The sequence below is a fragment of the Myotis daubentonii genome, chromosome 9 (assembly GCF_963259705.1).
Source record: "Myotis daubentonii chromosome 9, mMyoDau2.1, whole genome shotgun sequence".
Classification (NCBI taxonomy): Eukaryota; Metazoa; Chordata; class Mammalia; order Chiroptera; family Vespertilionidae; genus Myotis; species Myotis daubentonii.
In genome coordinates this window covers 16,058,053-16,076,398 of record NC_081848.1, presented here as the reverse complement: position 1 = coordinate 16,076,398, position 18,346 = coordinate 16,058,053, and the positions used below count along the sequence as shown (strand labels likewise).

Below are 18,346 nucleotides of genomic sequence, written 5' to 3'. Positions count from 1 at the left end.
ACTAAGAAAACATAAAACAGCCCAATCATGTTCATATAAGCTTTGTTGATGTAATATAAATTATTGAAAATATATTGTTTTTTAGTTTGGGTAATTATATTGTTTATTTTAGGCAGCAGAACTTGCTGAATTCACTGCCAGGATTACACTTCTAGAAGTAGCCAAGAAGAAAAAGGAAGAGGAAGCTAATGAGTGGCAACAAAAAGTAATCATTTATTTGTTCATTACTAACATTTATTGAATACTTATTTTGTCCCTAGCAGTCTACTGATTTTATAGAGATGAATAATAGGATCTGTTACAATTTAGGGGGGAAAGATACTTGTGTGCATTGTAGTAAATATTAATCTATTGTTGTAAGCTAAGTACTTTGGAAACACAGGAGAGGTGTATGCGGAAGGTGTTGAGAAACGTAAGTTTAAGCTGGGTCTGGAATAATAAACTCAATGGAATGGTTAGAGCACTGAAGAGGAAGTCATTCCAGACAGAGGGAAATGAATGAGTGTAAGAAGCATGAAAGTACACGGTAGATTTGAGGATAGCCAGTGAACAAGCAACTCAGAAAATTTGGGAGAGGTAGAAGTTGTGAAAGGCTTTATATAAATGCCCTGCTAAGGCAAGATGGTGGGGAATATCTGTAGACGTTGGGTTCCGTAGATTTTAAAACAGGATTGTAACATGATCAGGTGTAGTTTTATAAAATTAAGTTGGCAGTCAGTGTGAAGGATGGATTGGGATAGTGAGTAGGATTACTATAGAACTAAAGACCCAAACTAAGGATGTGGCCATGAGAACAGGAATAAAGAGGAACAGGAATTTTGAGACGTTGTGTGGTGGATTCAAAAGGGCATGGCAACCAGATGATTGGTTATAAAGTGGAATTAGAGGGAGGAAGTGAAGATGATACTGAGATTTCTTTTTGTTTTGGAAAAAAAAAAATTTGTTTGAAGCCACTATTGCCTGTAATTGCACAAAAGTGAAAACTAAGGCTATAGTTGGAGGAGTGGGAAATATAAGATAATGAGAGCTTAATTCAAACTTTAGATAACATTAATTCTTAAATGTATACTTATATGACTTTTCTACAATAAAATAATATGGTTTTCTTCATTCTTATATTTTCTTTGTAGCAGTTTAAATTTCATAGGAAAGTTTTTTATATACTAAAAATTATGTATATATAATTATACAAAAGGAATAAAACTCTCTTAAGCTACCTGTTACACTTTTTTTATTAGAATTTGATAGAAACACATAAACTTAAAAAATAACATCCTGGGTCAAATCCTGTGAATTATGGAGATTAGAAAATTCACACAAGGAGTCACATTTGCACACACTGTCATCACTTTGTGACGCCTCAGTGCATGTCCCTTCAGGGTCTCTTTCTGTTTGCATAGGTGTGTCACACGTGTATGTTCAGAGTGAGATCATCCTATATAGACTACTTCATTTCAGTCAGTTTTCATCTCATCTTAGACCAGTGGTTCTCAACCTTCCTAATGCCGCTACCCTTTAATACAGTTCCTCATGTTGTGGTGACCCCCAATTTCATTGTTACAAATTGAACATAATTAAAGCATAGTGATTAATCACAAAAACAATATGTAATTATATATGTTTTCTGATGGTCTTAGGCGACTCCTGTGAAAGGGTCGTTGGACCCTCAAAGGGGTCGCGACCCACAGGTTGAGAACCACTGTCTTAGACTATTCAAAAAAATTTTTTAATTTAGATGTAATTTACATTATATTAGTTTTAGATATACAACATAAAATTCATATTTGTATACATTGTGAAATGATCACCACAATAAGCCACCGTACATAGCTACAAATTTTTTCCTTTGTAATAAAAACTTTAAGTTAACTCTCTTGGCGACTTTCAGATATGCAGTACAGTATTACTAACTACAGTTGTCATGCTGTACATTACATCCCGTGACTTATTTTAAAGCTGGGAGTTTGTACTCTTTGTCATATTTTGCCTAACCCTGCCTCTGGTAACCGCTAGTCTGTTCTCTGTATTCATAAGCTCAGTGTTTTGTCTTGTTTTCTTGTTTATTTATTTTTTTTTTCTTTATGTTATTATGTTCCATCACCATCTAGCTCCCCCTGAATCTTCCACAAATATGTGAGATCATACTGGTATGATATTTGTCTTTCTCTGACTTATTTCACTTGGCATCATGCCCTCAAGGTCCATCCATCATGTTACAAGTGGCAAGATTTCCTTCTTTCTTATGACTGAAGAATATTCCATTCTGTGTGTGTGTGTGTGTGTAGGTGTGTATATATATATTAGTTTTATATATATTAGTATACACACACACATACCACATCATTTATTCATCAATGGACACTGAAGTTGCTTTCTTATCTTGGCTACTGTTAATAATGCTGCAGTGCATATGAGGATGCATATCTCTTTCAGGTTAATGTTTTTGTTTCCTTTGGAGAAATACCCAGAAGTAGAATTGCTGGGTCATATGGTCATTTTATTTTTAATTTTTTGAACAATCTCCATACTGTTTTCCATAGTGGCGGCACCAATTTACAAGCCCCATCAACAGTACATACACAAGGGTACTTTTCCCCCCCACATCTTCGCCAACACTTATTATTTTTTATAATAGCCATTCTAATTGGTGTGAGGTACTATCTCACTGTGGTTCCATGTTCATCTCCTTTCTGATTAGTGATGTTGAGCACCTTTTCATGTACCTATTAGTCATCTCTCTGTCTTTGGGAAAATGTCTTTTCAATTCTCTGCCCATTTTTTAATTGAATTGTTTGCTCTTTTAAACTGTTGAGTTGCATGAATTTTTAACATATGTTGGGAATTAACCCCTTATCAGTTACATAATTTTTAAATACTATCTCCCATTTGGTAGGTTGTCCTATTGTTTTGTTGATGGTTTCCTCTGTTGTGTAGAAGCTTTTTAGTTTGATAGAGTTTCACTTGTTTATTTTTATTTTTCTTGTCTTTTCTTTTGGTATCAAATCCAAAAAAATCATCACCAAAACCAATGTCAAAGAAGCTTGTTGCCTGTGATTTCTTCTAGGAGTTTTATGTCTTCAATTTAAATCTTTGAGTTGACTTTTGTGTATGGTGTAACATAGTGGTCCAGTTTCCTTCTTTTGCATGTGGCTGTCCAGTTTTTCCAACACCATTTATTGAAGAATTGTCCTTTTTAAAAATACCTATATTTTTATTGATTTCAGGGAGGAAGAGAGCGGGAGAGAGAGAGAAACATTAATGATAAGAGAAAACCATCAATTGGCTGCCTCCTACACACACCCCACTGGGAATAAATCCTGCAACCTGAGCATGTGCCCTGACTGGGAACTGAACCCTGAGCTCCTGGTTCATAGGTTGACACTCAGCCACTGAGCCACACCAGCCTGACTTGTCCTTTCTTCATTGCATATTCTTGTCTGCTTTATCACCAATTAATTGAACACATATGTGTGGATTTATTTCTGGGCAGGCTATATTCAAAATTGACCCAAAAGGTATTTTATAGTTAATTTACCATTGTCCAAAGTAGGACTTTGCATTGCATCTGTTTGCTCTGAGTCTATTTTTAAGTAGGACAGTTCTTTTTATATCGAATTGTTGCAAGCACCCAGATTTTCCCTCCTTTTGTATTTAACCAGTTGCTTTTTCATGGTGTCATTCAGTTTGTCCTTTTATCATCAATATTTCCTGTAAAGTGGAAGATAGACCTAAAAGCTTAAAGGACTCAAGTTAAAAGTTTTTGGCTATAATGTCTCATAGGTGAGATTTCCATATAATTTATCATCCAAATTAGAATATTTTTGAAAGTGAAAGGCAGGGGGTGTTATTAATAATTACTCCAGGCCCTAACCAGTTTGGCTCAGTGGATAGAGTGTTGGCCTTCGGACTGAGGGGTCCCGGGTTTGATTCTGGTCAAGGGCCTTGGTTGTACTTTGGTTGCAGGCACATCCCCAGTGGGAGGTGTGCAGGAGGCAGCTGATCGATGTTTCTCTCTCATCGATGTTTCTAACTCTCTATCCCTCTCCCTTCCTCTCTGTAAAAAATCAATAAAATATATTTTAAAAAATAATAATAATTACTCCAGGACAATAGTGTAAAGCAGAACTTTTCAAGCAGACCAGCACATTATGATCACTCAAGTAATTGGTAATAGTGGATACTTCTGTTGCATCATATCAGATGACAATATCTAGTTAAGTCACCATTAAGAATTTTAATTGATTATTTGGATTAGAGTAATAGCAGTTTGATTCCTTCATTGGTTACAATTTCCCCCTTGTGGCTAAAAAAAAAAAAAAAAAAAAAAAAAGTAATCTATTAAGTGTGGCATTCTTTGGATTATACTAATATCCATTTTTCATCAACCATTTACAAAACAATTTTAGCAGCAATAATCCTTGCCAGAACCAATAATTTTATTAGGGTTTCCAAAGTAATGTTTTTTTTGTTTTGTTTTGTTTTGTTTTTAATATATTTTATTGAATTTTTACAGAGAAGAAGGGAGAGGGATAGAGAGCTAGAAACATCGATGAGAGAGATCGATCAGCTGCCTCCTGCACGCCCCCCAGTAGGGATGTGCCCGCAACCAAGGTACATGCCCTTGACCGGAATCGAACCTGGGACCCTTCAGTCCGCAGGCCAACACTCTATCCACTGAGCCAAACCGGTTCGGCCCAAAGTAATGTTTTTTAAAAAATTCTGTCATCCCTACCTGATGGCATTCTTCACCAGAAATAGAATTTTCATCAATAGGGCCTATTTTCATTATCTGAAAAATCGTTTCTATTAGGAAGATGTACTTGATTTTTTTTAAGTTACTGATTTTTAAAATTGCCTATATACTTGTTTTTATTTTTATTCAGGCATATGCAGCACAGGAAGACTTGGAAAAGACCAAAGAAGAGTTAAAAAGTGTGATGTCTGGCCCCCCTCCACCTCCACCTCCACCAGTCATTCCTCCAACAGAAAATGAACATGATGAACATGATGAGAATAATGCTGAAGCTAGTGCTGAATTATCAAGTGATGGGGTAATGAACCATAGAAGTGAGGAGGAACGTGTAACAGAAACACAGAAAAATGAGCGTGTTAAGAAGCAACTGCAGGTATTTAAAATTTGCAGTCGTACGCATATTTAAAATATAGTCTTCATTTTCCTCATTTATTAAGACAAACTTATTAAAAAGGAATATTTGATTTTTGGAAGCTTTAACACTAGCTGGCCTTGTGATTGGTTTGTGGGTGCTTGGCCTACAGGCACATCAATCATTTCTTTGGTTATATGACTCCATTAGCAAATGTTTGTTACCTTGTGTGATCAGCCTTTAGCTAATGAGTTATTCTTTTTTCTTTTTTTTAAATATATTTTTTATTGATTTCAGAAAGGAAGGAAGAGGGAGAGAGAGAGAGAAACATCAGTGATGAGAGAGAAGCATTGATCGGCTGCCTCCTGCATGCCCACACCGGATCAAGCCCGTAAATCAGGCATGTGCCCTGACCGGGAATAGTGACTTTCTGGTTCATAGGTTGATGCTCATCCACTGAGCCGTGCCAGCCAGGCAGCTATTCTTTAACTAGAGGCCTGGTGCATGAAATTTGTGCACGTTGAGGTGGGCGGGGGGGTGTGTCCCTCAGCCCGGCCTGCACCCTCTCCAATCTGGGACCACTGGCTCCTAAGCGCTCACCTGCCTGCCTGCCTGATAGCTCCTAACCGCCTCTGCCTGCCTGCCTGATCGCCCCTAACTGCCTCTGCCTGCCTCTCTGATCACCCCTAACTGCTCTCCCCTGCCAGCCTGATCGCCCCTAACCGCTTTCCCTGCCTGCCTGATCACCCCTAACCACCTCTGCCTTGACCCCTGCCACCAGAAGGATATCCAGTCTATCTGGTCTAATTAGCATATTACCCTTTTATTAGTATAGAAGATTATAGGTTTACCCATGTTTAAAGATTAAAAAAATTATTTAATGCTGTGTTTAAAAAACAAATGAATTTAGTTTTTAAACAAAGTACATATTAAAAATCAGTAATGTAATAGATTACCTGTATGGCGTTACATAATCTGAATTATTTACTTATTGATCTAATTATAATTAGATCAAAATAGGATTTTTAATATTTCTAGACTTTTTTGTCATTAAGTTTTCTAATTTTTTAATTGGTGACATCTTCAGATATTAAAAGAGAATAGGGTGATTATTATAATAAATATATTAAGATTTTTGGAGAAAGCTTCTCTCATGGTATAGATCAGTGATGGCAAACCTATGACACGCGTGTCAGGTGACACGCAAACTCATTTTTTTGGTTGATTTTTCTCTGTTAAATGGCATTTAAATATATAAAATAAATATCAAAAATATAAGTCTTTGTTTTACTATGATTGCAAATATCAAAAAATTTCTATATGTGACATGGCACCAGAGTTAAGTTAGGGTTTTTCAAAATGCTGACACGCCGAGCTCAAAAGGTTCGCCACCACTGGTATAGATTTTAGATCTTACAGTAACATTATTTTGTAATGGCTACATTAAATCTTCTGGCAGTCATTTCAAGTATTGTGGGAATGTTAAGGAAGTTTAGGTTAATACACAAAATCATAATGGTTAATGGGTGTAGAAATGAAAGGCCATGTGTATTCTTCCCTAACCACGGTCCCCATGATTACTAAAAGCAAAACAAACTTACAGACTTTAAAGATTTCACAATTGAATGCTAAATGTACTAAAAAGCAGGTTTCTTATATGTATATTTTTGTCTTTAAGCCTTTTTCTTGTTTTTAAAGTCTAAAAAAAATAATCTTCATACTTTTTAATTTTTTAAACATAGGCATTAAGTTCAGAATTAGCCCAAGCCAGAGATGAAACTAAGAAAACACAAAATGATGTTCTTCATGCTGAGAATGTTAAAGCAGGCCGTGATAAGTACAAGACTCTGCGACAGATTCGACAAGGCAATACAAAGCAACGTATTGATGAGTTTGAAGCAATGTGAGAGCTGTTATTTTGCATACATGTTCTTCATAAGCTGAACCACCAACAGAGAAAAGCAGGCCTTTGCAGATGTGATGGAATGCATCCCACCTTGCCAAAGCACTTATACCAGTTTGACTGTGGTGGCTAAAAGACACATTTGAGGGGAGCTCTTCAGCATTAAGGCAGTGTGACATCATGCCTGGTTTTCTTTTTCTTTTGAGCCAGGGACTGGAGAACAGTGTTCATCATCTCCTTTCATATTTTGCATTTTCCATTTTTGTTTTTCTGTTGAAAATTAACACTAATTATCATGTCTGACAAATGTGTAGGTGTGATTTAAGCACTTTGTACATTTCAAAGGCCGATGGTGATTTATTTAATGATTAGGTTTTTCCCTTGCCCCTTTCAAGTTTGACCTGCATGTAGTTCCCCATTCTTTTTCATTATGTTTTCTCAGTGTGCCCTTCTCATATCTTGCCATGCCCATAGCCATAATTCTGCCACCATACAGATCATTGGCAGTGTTTAAAATGAGAGTAGGTCACAGGTACACAGTTTTTGATCATTGTGTAGAAGATGGCTGTGAATTATGAAAGGATAAGAAAGTTTAGCTGTAGTGTGCACCTGGTGGTTAATTTTTTAAAATCCCAATTTTATTATGTGATTGGGTATTTGATACTTAGAGTCATTTTTGACAGCTGAATGGATCGGTGTTTCATCTTCTGTCATCCTTTGGTTTTCTTTGCCTACCAATTCACAAAGGTATAGATAGCAAGGTAATAGTGCCCTAGGAGAGTGTATTGGTGAAATACTCCCTGCAAATCAGTTGTCTGATTTAAAAAGTTTTGCTCTCTCGTAGATTAGTGTAGGCAAACAGACATTTTCTAAAAGAAAATACACATTTGTTGGTAATTGATTATAATCATTAAAAACCTTGGGCCTTCCTGAAAGGGCAGCATATGCAAACATCAGTCCCCTGAGGCACAGTGACACTACCTCACTACTGCACCCGCAATGACTGGTTGTTCAAGCTTATGTTTTATAAGCATAGAACACTTCCAATCATGAACAACTATGTTTCAGATTTCTTTTTCCTTCAGAATATCTTAGAGTGCTAAATTTTTAGCTGCCTTTTTGTTGAGCTGAATTGTGGGACTCTGAATTGTATTAAAATTGTAAGCTCTCACTGGTATACAATCTTCCTGGAGAGGTGTTGTATGTCTGAAAAATGTGTGTGTGTGTGTGTGTGTGTGTGTGTGTGTGTGTGTGTGTGTGTGTAAGAGAGATGTTTCCTTGTACCATCTGAAGAGTGTCTGTACCTTCATTTCTTGATATAATTGTTACATGATCATTTTAGCATATTTGGTTCCTAAATCATTATGCTTTTTATTTTCAGTTTCTAATTAAGAGTACTTAAATTTGGTTTGTTAATCCTGTTTTAGAAATTATAATTTTAGGCAATACTAAGTTCAATTATGTCTTAAGAAGAAATCTTTCCAGTTTGAAAGATGTTCTAATATTCACATGTTCTAACATTTTCTTTATTGTGTAAACATCTGGATTTGGAAATAAGGAAAGCCTTTTTTTCTCTGTGTGGTTCAGCTACTTTTTTTTGGTATTATGCATTCAAATTGACATTTATCTATTAGAATTGCCATTTTATTAAGACATTTTCATGCACAGTAGATTCCAGTTGTGTCTGAAAATATCTCTTGTGCTTTTTTGATTTTGCTGACTTTAAAAGGATTAATCTGGGCAGACATTATGAAAAGGAAAGGTTGCATTTAATATATTTTTTGGACTTTGTAGGACAAAATATAACTGGTTAACGTTGAAGTGACTATTGTACATTGGTTGTGCACATGCTTCAAAACGCTGTGGAGGAAAGGGTTTCTACTTTCAGCACATAGAGGTGAACCTTCTGGCCATGCTTCTCCACAACATTAAAGCAATTGCCATGACGGGAAAACGTGAATTTTTATTAATTTTTTCCTTTTTGAATATTGTGCACTACCATTGCTACATGAGTTTGATATCAGTGTTGAAAAATTACCAGTTATATTGGCTGTTTATAATCTATTTGTAGATTAGGATTAAAATGGAGTTAATCCATTTATAAAGCTGTGTGAATTTTTCTAAACAGGAAAAACTATTTGCGATATGGATTTTCATAGTGATTAACCAATTATAACTTTTATTATTAGCAATTGAGAGCACATGTTCATATAGCAATGTAAAAATATATTAATGAGTATTCGGTAAATTCCAGCAGGCTTTTACCAATAGCATAATTTTGTGTTGTACAATTAAGTTACAGTTACATCTATAATTTTGGATAACATTCATTGGTTAACAATAAAGTGACAAAAGCTCATGCCTTTAAGGTCCACTGTTGTTATTTAACATGGATTTTTTTTTTTGGTATATTTCCTGAAAATTATAATCTCACCTTAAAAATGAAAAGTGGTTAGGAAAAATGTCAAAATCCTCATGGAGTTACTCTTTCCCCTAAATTATACCTATTCTAATATGGAAATAATAGTGCTTATTAATTCTGTGGAAAAATTAAATTGATAATTTGATAACACAAATTAGGATTTTTAGTCATTGCTTTTATTGTATAGTGTTTAGTTTCCTTCTTCCTAAGGAAGATATAGTTTCATTGTCATTAATTGATCTCACTTAAAATGCTAATACTCTGTAAAGAACTGAACACCAAGTTCAGTTCTATTTAAATACATATTCTTATTTTGTAGTATTACAGAGCAGTTACCATAAATCTAGAAGTTAACTTTTTTAAAAAGCTTCTTACTAATTCTTAACATAAAGATTATTTTTAAATAAATAAGAGCTAAATGTAAAAATAGGAAAAGCCAAATGTCTTCTCAGTCTATAGTAATATTTTTTAAAAATATTTTTATTGATTTCAGAGAGGAAGGGAGGGGAGAGAGAGAGAGAGAGAGAGAAACATCAGTGATGAGAGAGAGTCATTGATCAGCTGCCTTCTGCACACCCCACACTGGGGATGGAGTCTGCCTGCACGCCCCACACTGGGGATCAAGACCGCAACCCAGGCATGTGCCCTGACCGGGAACCAAACTGTGACCTCATTCACAGGTTGATGCTCAACCACGGAGCATGCAGGCCAGGCTATAGTAATATTTAACTTACTTTTTTTTTTTTTAAATATATTTTATTGATTTTTTACAGAGAGGAAGGGAGAGAGATAGAGAGTTAGAAACATCGATGGGAGAGAAACATCAATCAGCCGCCTCCTGCACATCTCCTACTGGGGATGTGCCCGCAACCCAGGTACATGCCCTTGACCGGAATCGAACCTGGGACCTTTCAGTCCGCAGGTTGACGCTCTATCCACTGAGCCAAACCGGTTTCGGCTAACTTTTTTATTGCTATTCTCAAAGGCAGGTAGTGATTTCTTCTGATCTTGTCAGAAGGGGGAATTTTACAAGATTTTGCTTTGTATCTAATCAGAATTTTTCTTATTTAGAATTTTCACTTACAAAGTATCTTCGAACGAATTGGAACCCTCCCAATTATTATTAGAAAAGAGTTTCAATATGAGTATTCTGATTAAAAATAAAATATGCCTACCACTTTCTCAGTTTTGATTATCGTGATCTTGTTAGAAATGAAGATAAAAACATTTTAGATCCAAAAGCCTCCCATTCTTTGTATGTATGATAAAAACAATTAGGGGTTTTTTTTGGGGGGGGGTTAAAAATATATTTTATTGATTTTTTACAGAGAGGAAGGGAGAGGGATAGAGAGTTAGAAACATCAATGAGAGAGAAACATCAATCAGCCGCCTCCTGCACACCCCCTACTGGGGATGTGCCTGCAACCAAGGTCCATGCCCCTGACCAGAATCAAACCTGGGACCCCCTAGTCTGCAGACCGATGCTCTATCCACTGAGCCAAACTGGGTAGGGCCAATTAGTTTTTATTAAAAATCTAAAGCTTAAAGTTGAAGTATAAAGAATTACCACCTTTAGCATTAATTTTCTGAACTGATTAGATATCTTTAATAAGGATAAGAGAAAACATTTAAATATGGAGCTACACTAGTAGACAAGTTTCTTACGTTCTAAGTGAACAGATCTTTAGCATTTTCTTATTCTGTACTTTTTTTAACTAGAAGATTATGCATCAAATGTTCTGAGGTGGTTTATCATGTAGAATGACAGTATTCTAGTACATTTCAAAAGCTCAGTGGATTCTGCAGATGTTTTGATAACTTCATAAAATGTCAAGGCAATCTGACTCCTCCCATTCTACACTGGTAACCAGGAAAAATTGGCTCATAGCGTTTCCTTTATCAAAGCTTATCACTTTCCCATCCTTGACTTTTTCACTTAAATAATCTAAACTGTCATTTTTTCCTAGTGGACCTACTTCTTAATATGTCCATCTCTCAAGATTTTAAGAGCTGCCATTTTCCCTCTGGAAATAATAACTTCTTGCTTGGCTGCCTCAATATTTTGATCTCTCCTAAACTCTGTGATAGGAGACTTTTCTGATTTCAGGTTACATACACTGCTGTAGGAGTTAAAGTATCCATCACTATTTTCCACAGAATTTTAAGGTCAAAGATCATGACTGAGATAATTACCCTGTGGCACACCTTTTAAATTCAGGTTTATGTTTGGCACTGGACTTCCCTAGGTGCTACATGGCTCCAGGTTTTTATTTAATGATCGTCATGTAGCCAATATGCTTTCATTAAGTACCAGCTCTGTTCTGGGATATAGAAGCCAGATTAGAATGGCTATGACCCTTTGTTATGGCCCAGCTCAAAATGTGGAACTTCAAATATTACCTTAGCTCCTAGACTATTTGCCTTAATCTGTTACAAATACTAGATTGTTTTTAAAATAGCAGTACCATTTTGTTGATTCATATTATTTGTATGCCCAGATTCTTCCGCGCTTGTATCTAGTCAGTTGCTTCCATCATGTAATTTATTTGTATGTTATGTTTATTTAATGTTCATGTAAAATTTAGATGTACTTTGATATTTATGCATGTCATTTAGTTTGCTCTTAAAAATAGTGATACTGGTTTTAGTTTATTTTTACTTAGTCAATATAAGCCAACAGTCTGTCTTCCAAGTGGTAATATGGGATCAGAGTTTCTGAGATTTATGTGACAATCCTTGGAAGAATTCCTTTTGATGAAGCGTGGATTTATTATATGAAATTTTTGCATTTTTATAATGTATGCCACAATATCCCTTTTAGTTTTTTACACGTTACGATGTTTTATCTTCTGTTTTAGACCTGGAAATGCATGAATGCCTTAGACTCGCAGGCAATACATCCTCCTCCCTTTCCTGTTGTTTATACTGAAAACTCTATAATTCACATCTAGCATTTGAATCTCTGTGCCATCATTCTATTTATATTATTAGTTACTTTAAAACTTTAGCTATTTTGGATAAAAGATGAAGTTTTGTGATGAAGGAACCTACAATTAAAGAAGATCAATAGAGGAAAATTAGTGACGGAGAGAGATTAAGAATACACAGTATATTTTCTCAAGTATGCTTTTTCTTTGATAAATTACTTTTCATTTTACAGCTCAAATATTAAACACTGGTCAGTATTTAAAGATATCTTTTAAACAGTGCCTAATTTTAAGTTTTTCCAGCTCTATAGGAAGATTCGTTCTATATCCAATTGATAAACCATTCAAGTACCATAATCAGTAATAATCTGTATAAATATTTGAGAAGTTAAATGGCATTAGAAGTTTGGGTTTGAATCTTTTTTATTGTGTTTAAAATACACATAAAATTTTAACCATTTTTCAAGTGTACTGTTCAGTAATACTAATACATGCACATTGTTTTGCAACCATCACCACTCTCCTCTCCAGAACTTTCCCATCATTCCAAACAGAATCTCTATTCATTAACCATTAACTAACTTCCCATTCCTCCTTCGTCTTAGTCCCTGGTAACCACTGTTCTACTTTCTGTCTCTGAATTTGACTATTCTAGGTACCACTTATAAGTGGACTCATAATATTTGTCCTTTTGTGTCTGACTTCTTCCCACTTAACATAATGTTTTCAGGGTTCATCCCTGTTATTGCATGTACCAGAGTTTTGTTTTTTAAGGCTAAATATATTCTATCGTATTTATGTACCGCATTTTGTTTATCCTTTCATCAGTCAGTGGACATTTGGATTGCTTTCACATTTTAACATTTGCCAACAATGCTACTGTGTACATTGGTGTATAAATATCTGTTCAAGTCCGTGCTTTCAATTCTTTTGGGTATATACCCACAAATGAAATTGCTATGTATAATTTTCTTAGGAGCTGCCATACTGTCTTTCATAACAGCAGTGCCATTTTACATTCCTACCACCAGCGCATAAGGGTTCCAGTTTCTCCACATCCTCACCAACAGTTGTTATGTTTGTTTGTTTGTTGATGATAACTATTTTAATGGGTTAAGTGGTATGTCATTGTGGTTTTGAATTGCATTTCCCATGGATGCATTTTTCTATCATGTTGAACCAATCTTTTCATGTGCTTATTCACCATATTTATATTTGCTGAAATTTTTATTCACATTTTGTCCATTTTTTTTAAATTGAGTTTGTCTTTTGTTGTTATTGAGTTGTAGTTCTTTATGTTTTCTGGATCATAACCCATTTTGATGAAGCCAAATTTATTTTTTCTTCTGTTGCCTGCGCTTTTAGTCTTCATGTGTTTTAAAGGAGGAAGAATAATTTTGATGAAGCATATGTATTACTAAAGAGAGGCAGACCGGGGTGGATATGGTGTGCACTGGTTAGAGTCGAGGGATGAAGAGAAGACCGTCTTGACTGGAGTGGACAGGGCGTCACTGCACTCACACGGATGGTATAGCTGGTGTGGGTTGGGTCAGATTTATGAATCCTGTGCTGAGGTGGTGTGGGTCTGATTTACAAACATCTGGTGACTTGGGGACTGACAGAAGGGAACAATTTCCAAACTTAGGTCCAAAGGAACATGCATGCTGCTGTGTAAGGTCTACTAAGAAGTTCAGGGAATAAAGAAAGCCTAGTAGAACTGCGTGCACTGTGATTAGCCGGAAGAAAGGCTGTGGTCACGACAATGAAAGCACTACCTTCTGAGAACCTAAAGGAAATATCTGGATGTAACTTGCTCTCATGTTTGCAATGTGTAGTAATGTTTTTTCTTCTGCTTATTTTTCAAGTGACCTCATTTGGGACAGTTAAGACCTCCATTTTTATTCTTCATCCAACCTTTTGGGGATGGGTTCTTCAGTGGCACAAAAGAACTGGAGAGTCCCCGAGAAAAAAGATTGGATTCTGAGTTCTAATTCCAGATGTTATTCCCTCTTGTCTAACTTTTATAAGCAGGGTCATAATTCTGAATTAGATTATTTCAGAACATTTCTCTGGAGTCAGATTCAGACACTTCTATTCCAGGTGCATTGTCTTCCCCAAAATGTAATGCCTGACCCCAAAGGTCAGTGTCCGTGTACTTTAAGTTTTAGTGCTGGCTTATAGTTGACACAGAGCATGCTTACAACAGTTCTATCAGTGTTCTTTCTGCTCCCAGGTGGTCCTAATAGTGTTGTGACTGGAAGACACTTGAAGGGTTTTTAAAAACAGGTTTTTAAGGAGTTAGAAAAATTGTTCTTAAAAGATCATTATGAAGAAGTTACATTCACCAAAACAGCTTAGTGAAGATTATCTCAGAATGTAGGAACGATTATTCACTTGCTTTGACAGCTTTGAGCAACAGGATATTTCTGTAGGGGTTTTCAAGTTGGGAATCATATTTGATCATGCTTCATCAACTTAGCTTTTCTAGAGGTATGATTCAATGCATCTGCTTATGCTCAAATGACATGTTTTTTCCTCTTGTTATTTCCCCCCTATAATTCTTAATACAATATATTTCTCAATTTTTAGGCTATAAAAGTGTTTGAATATAGGTAATTAGAATATTTTGGTAATCTAAGTTACAAATGGATGGTTTTCCTCCACTAGATTTACAAAATATAGTAACTTACTGCAGGTATATAGGTAGTACTTGACAGTAGCTCATTTTAATTTTCTAGAACTTTTAAGTTGATTAAACTATCATCCTCTCCCCCCCCCCCCCCGCCCCGAAATATTAATATCTTTTCAAAGTAGTTGATCATAAGTATGGAAAATGTTTTTGTTGGTAGGTACAAACTAAAATCATTATTTGGTAGTTTATATGTATTCTTAAAATATCCTAGAAAATACCTCCATTTTGTAAAAATAGAGTACCAAGCAGTATAAAACCTAGAATTAGAACCCAAACCTAATCATCTAAAAGTTTGTAATATAGTTTCATGTACTAGGACACATCACATTCTAAGACAAGCTGATGTTTTAATGATATTTATGATGAGTTTGGGGGGTATAAGCTGTGTCAAAGGCTTTGCTTCAAATGTAGACACTGTATCCATTAGAAAAGGAGGTTTGCATCTTTAGAGGAGATTATTGGCATTAATATTTTTGGAATGTTCCCCAGCGTTAGGAAGACTGGAAGCAAGTATGTCATCCAGATTACTGGTATGTCTGCAGGTAAGAAAATGTTCTCTGCCACCTCTTATTTTTGAACCATTATGCTTTAGTTCTTAGATATTAGAAATTTAAAAAGTTTTCAGTTTAATAGTGTTATGAAAGGAATGCTGAATGGGAGACGACAAGGAGGCATGGCATTTCCGCTCATAAAGTAACAAGAGTAATACATAAGTACATATAGTCATTCATTCTTCCAGACACAGGTGGTGGCTATTTATGCAAAGCACTGTTAGAGTTATGGGAGATAGATGAGACCCTGTGACTCTATTGTGGAAATTGTTGTTAAGTCAGGGAGTTGAGACATGGACTCAAGTTAAGATACAGAAAATAAAGTAGTAAAATACTGGAAGAAAAAATGAGGTAAAATGTTCAGGGGTTAGAGAAATGAGAAGTCACTTGGTAGGTGCTAATTAGCAAATAAGCATGATATTAACTAATAAGGCTGGAAAAAGTTCTGCTCATTTGTAAATTACAGCTGCTGGGGAGCATCACAAGGTATAAATCCATCACTACGTAGGCCAGCTAATATTTTAGATTTGTTGACTTAGTTGTTGAAATTGCATATCCTTTCATATCAAATATAAATGTGGTTTTCTTATAATGAAGTCTTTTGAATATGAGCAACTTTATTGATAATGGTTTATATTAGAACTAGAGGCCCAATGCACAAAATTTGTGCAAGGGGCTCGGCCCTCAGCCCCGGCTGCCTCGGCCAGCCCTCGCAGCCCCGGCTTCGTCTGGAAGGTCATGCGGCTGTTGGTTGAATTAGCATATTAGCTCTTTTTTATATAGGATAGCCAACATTGAAACATAAAGTTTTCTCAGTGGCCTTTCTTGTTTACTGCATTTAACTTGCCAATAAGTTTACAGTTTTTTACTACAAATTATTTTTCTACTTTACATAGCAGGATATCCATTATCTCAAGCAGTACAGGTAGAATTTCCTTCTAGCAATTGTTAATTGTGTGGATTTTTGCAAGTTTATGTAGTAATAGCTTGTATCATAGCAAAGTATCAGAAAACTGGGATATTTAGTATTTTTTTTTTCTGGGGTGGAGGGAGGGAGAAGGGAAAGACAGGACTGCTCCCAGGAGCTAAGGATTTTTTTTTTAGTATATGTTTAATTGGAGATTTTTTAAAGCTTAAATCATTAAGTTATTACCAAATTTTCTCCTTTCTCATTAAAATTATTTTCCAGCTCCACCTAAAGAAGATTGTGTTGTTGTTTTTTACTTAGAAAAGTATTAAATGACAGGTATTTTTAGGAGCATATATTTTTCATTGGCTTCTGGTATTATATTACAAAGCTGCCCAATAGTGAAGGTGCTAAGTCATATATTTTATGGCTAAAGCCTCAGTTCAAAGAACTTGGTGAAATCATTAAAATTCTTTAAAAATATAATTAATAAAAGTGTGCCTACAAAAAAAGTGATACATAAACAAAATTCAGTAGGTGCAATAGGATAACATTTAAAAACAAGCCTTTCTCTGTCCTCTAAGTCTCCAGTTCTCCCCAGAGGCTACTGTTTTCAGCTTGTGCCTCTTTCTGGAGATTACCTAGACACGCACAAGCATACATGTACTATGTAGTTTTTGTTATTCATATATAAGTTACGGCATTCTATAAACACGATTTCGCACTTCTTTCAGGGGATACTGTATATTTTAGCAATCATTACATATCAGTGCAAAAATATGTGCACCTTAACTTCTGATGAGCATTTATGTGTAAAGTATTACATATGTCTCCTTTTTCCCCCTGAACATTTGGGTTTTGACCAAGCCTTTCCTGTTACAAGGAAGATTGCAATATATTCTTATACAAACACTGCTTGTGTTTTTATCCTCTTAAGAAATTGCTTTATAGTCAGTGAATAGGTTACATTTATGTAAGATTTTCTACATCTTACACATTTCTAAAATATAGGACTTTTTTACATAAATGATGTAGGTGTACTTTTTCATTTAAAAGTTAAATAGTAGTATGCTTATTGTACAATTCTTTTCATAAGTTGGATTTCTGTGTACGTCAAGCTTGCTTAAAAGCTGACACACCTGTAGCGGTCATAATGTTTCATTTTTGAGAGCCCAAGTGAAAAAGTTCTGCCAGTAACTAATATTCTGATTTCTGCAAATTCTATAACAGAAAACATTATTTTTAAAAAGAAGCAAATCAGCCAAAACTGGTTTGGCTCAGTGGATAGAGCGTCGGCCTGCGGACTAAAGGTCCCAGGTTCGATTCTGTTCAGGGGCATGTGCCTGGGTTGCGGGCACATCCCCAGTGGGGGATGTGCAGGAGGCAGCTGATTGATGTTTCTCTCTCATCGATGTTTCTAGCTCTCTATCTCTCTCCCTTCCTCTCTGTAAAAAATCAATAAAATATATTTTAAAAAAAGAAAAAAAAAAGAAGCAAATCAATATGGTAGGATTTTCTAAGTGTACTGTGGTAGCTTTATTTTTTATGTTTGGGATCGGATACCTATTTATTTTGGCTTAAATTTATTAAGCACTATTGCTTACATTCTTTTTTTTCTTTTTTCTTGAATTTATTAAGGTGACACTGGTTAACAAAATTATACAGGTTTCAGGTACACAATTCTATGACATGTCATCTGTACACTATATTGTGTGTTCACCACCCAAGTCAAATTTCCTTCCATCACCATTTATCCTCCCTAACTTTGGTAGCTTTTTTAGTTTTTAATTTACCACCATTTCCTCAGTGATTAGAGTTTTCGTTTGCCTGTTTTTGTTA

At 35.4% G+C, this 18,346-nt stretch overlaps 1 protein-coding gene and 1 long non-coding RNA gene across 4 annotated transcripts in view; one reads left to right on the top strand and one right to left on the bottom strand.

Annotated features, from left to right (window-relative positions):
• LOC132240607 (uncharacterized) overlaps positions 1-18,346 on the bottom strand; it is a 419,797-nt gene that overhangs the window by 172,993 nt on the left and 228,458 nt on the right. The window lies entirely within an intron of this gene.
• RDX (radixin) overlaps positions 1-18,346 on the top strand; it is a 93,099-nt gene that overhangs the window by 60,702 nt on the left and 14,051 nt on the right. For 2 of the 3 annotated variants that reach the window (XM_059708010.1, XM_059708008.1), the window contains exons 12-14: positions 113-205; positions 4,884-5,126; positions 6,848-7,008. In XM_059708010.1, the coding sequence (XP_059563993.1) occupies positions 113-205; positions 4,884-5,126; positions 6,848-7,008 (497 nt within the window). Of the gene's footprint in view, positions 1-112; positions 206-4,883; positions 5,127-6,847; positions 7,009-15,538; positions 15,592-18,346 lie in introns of all 3 variants that reach the window. The other variant, XM_059708007.1, reaches the window with a different exon arrangement.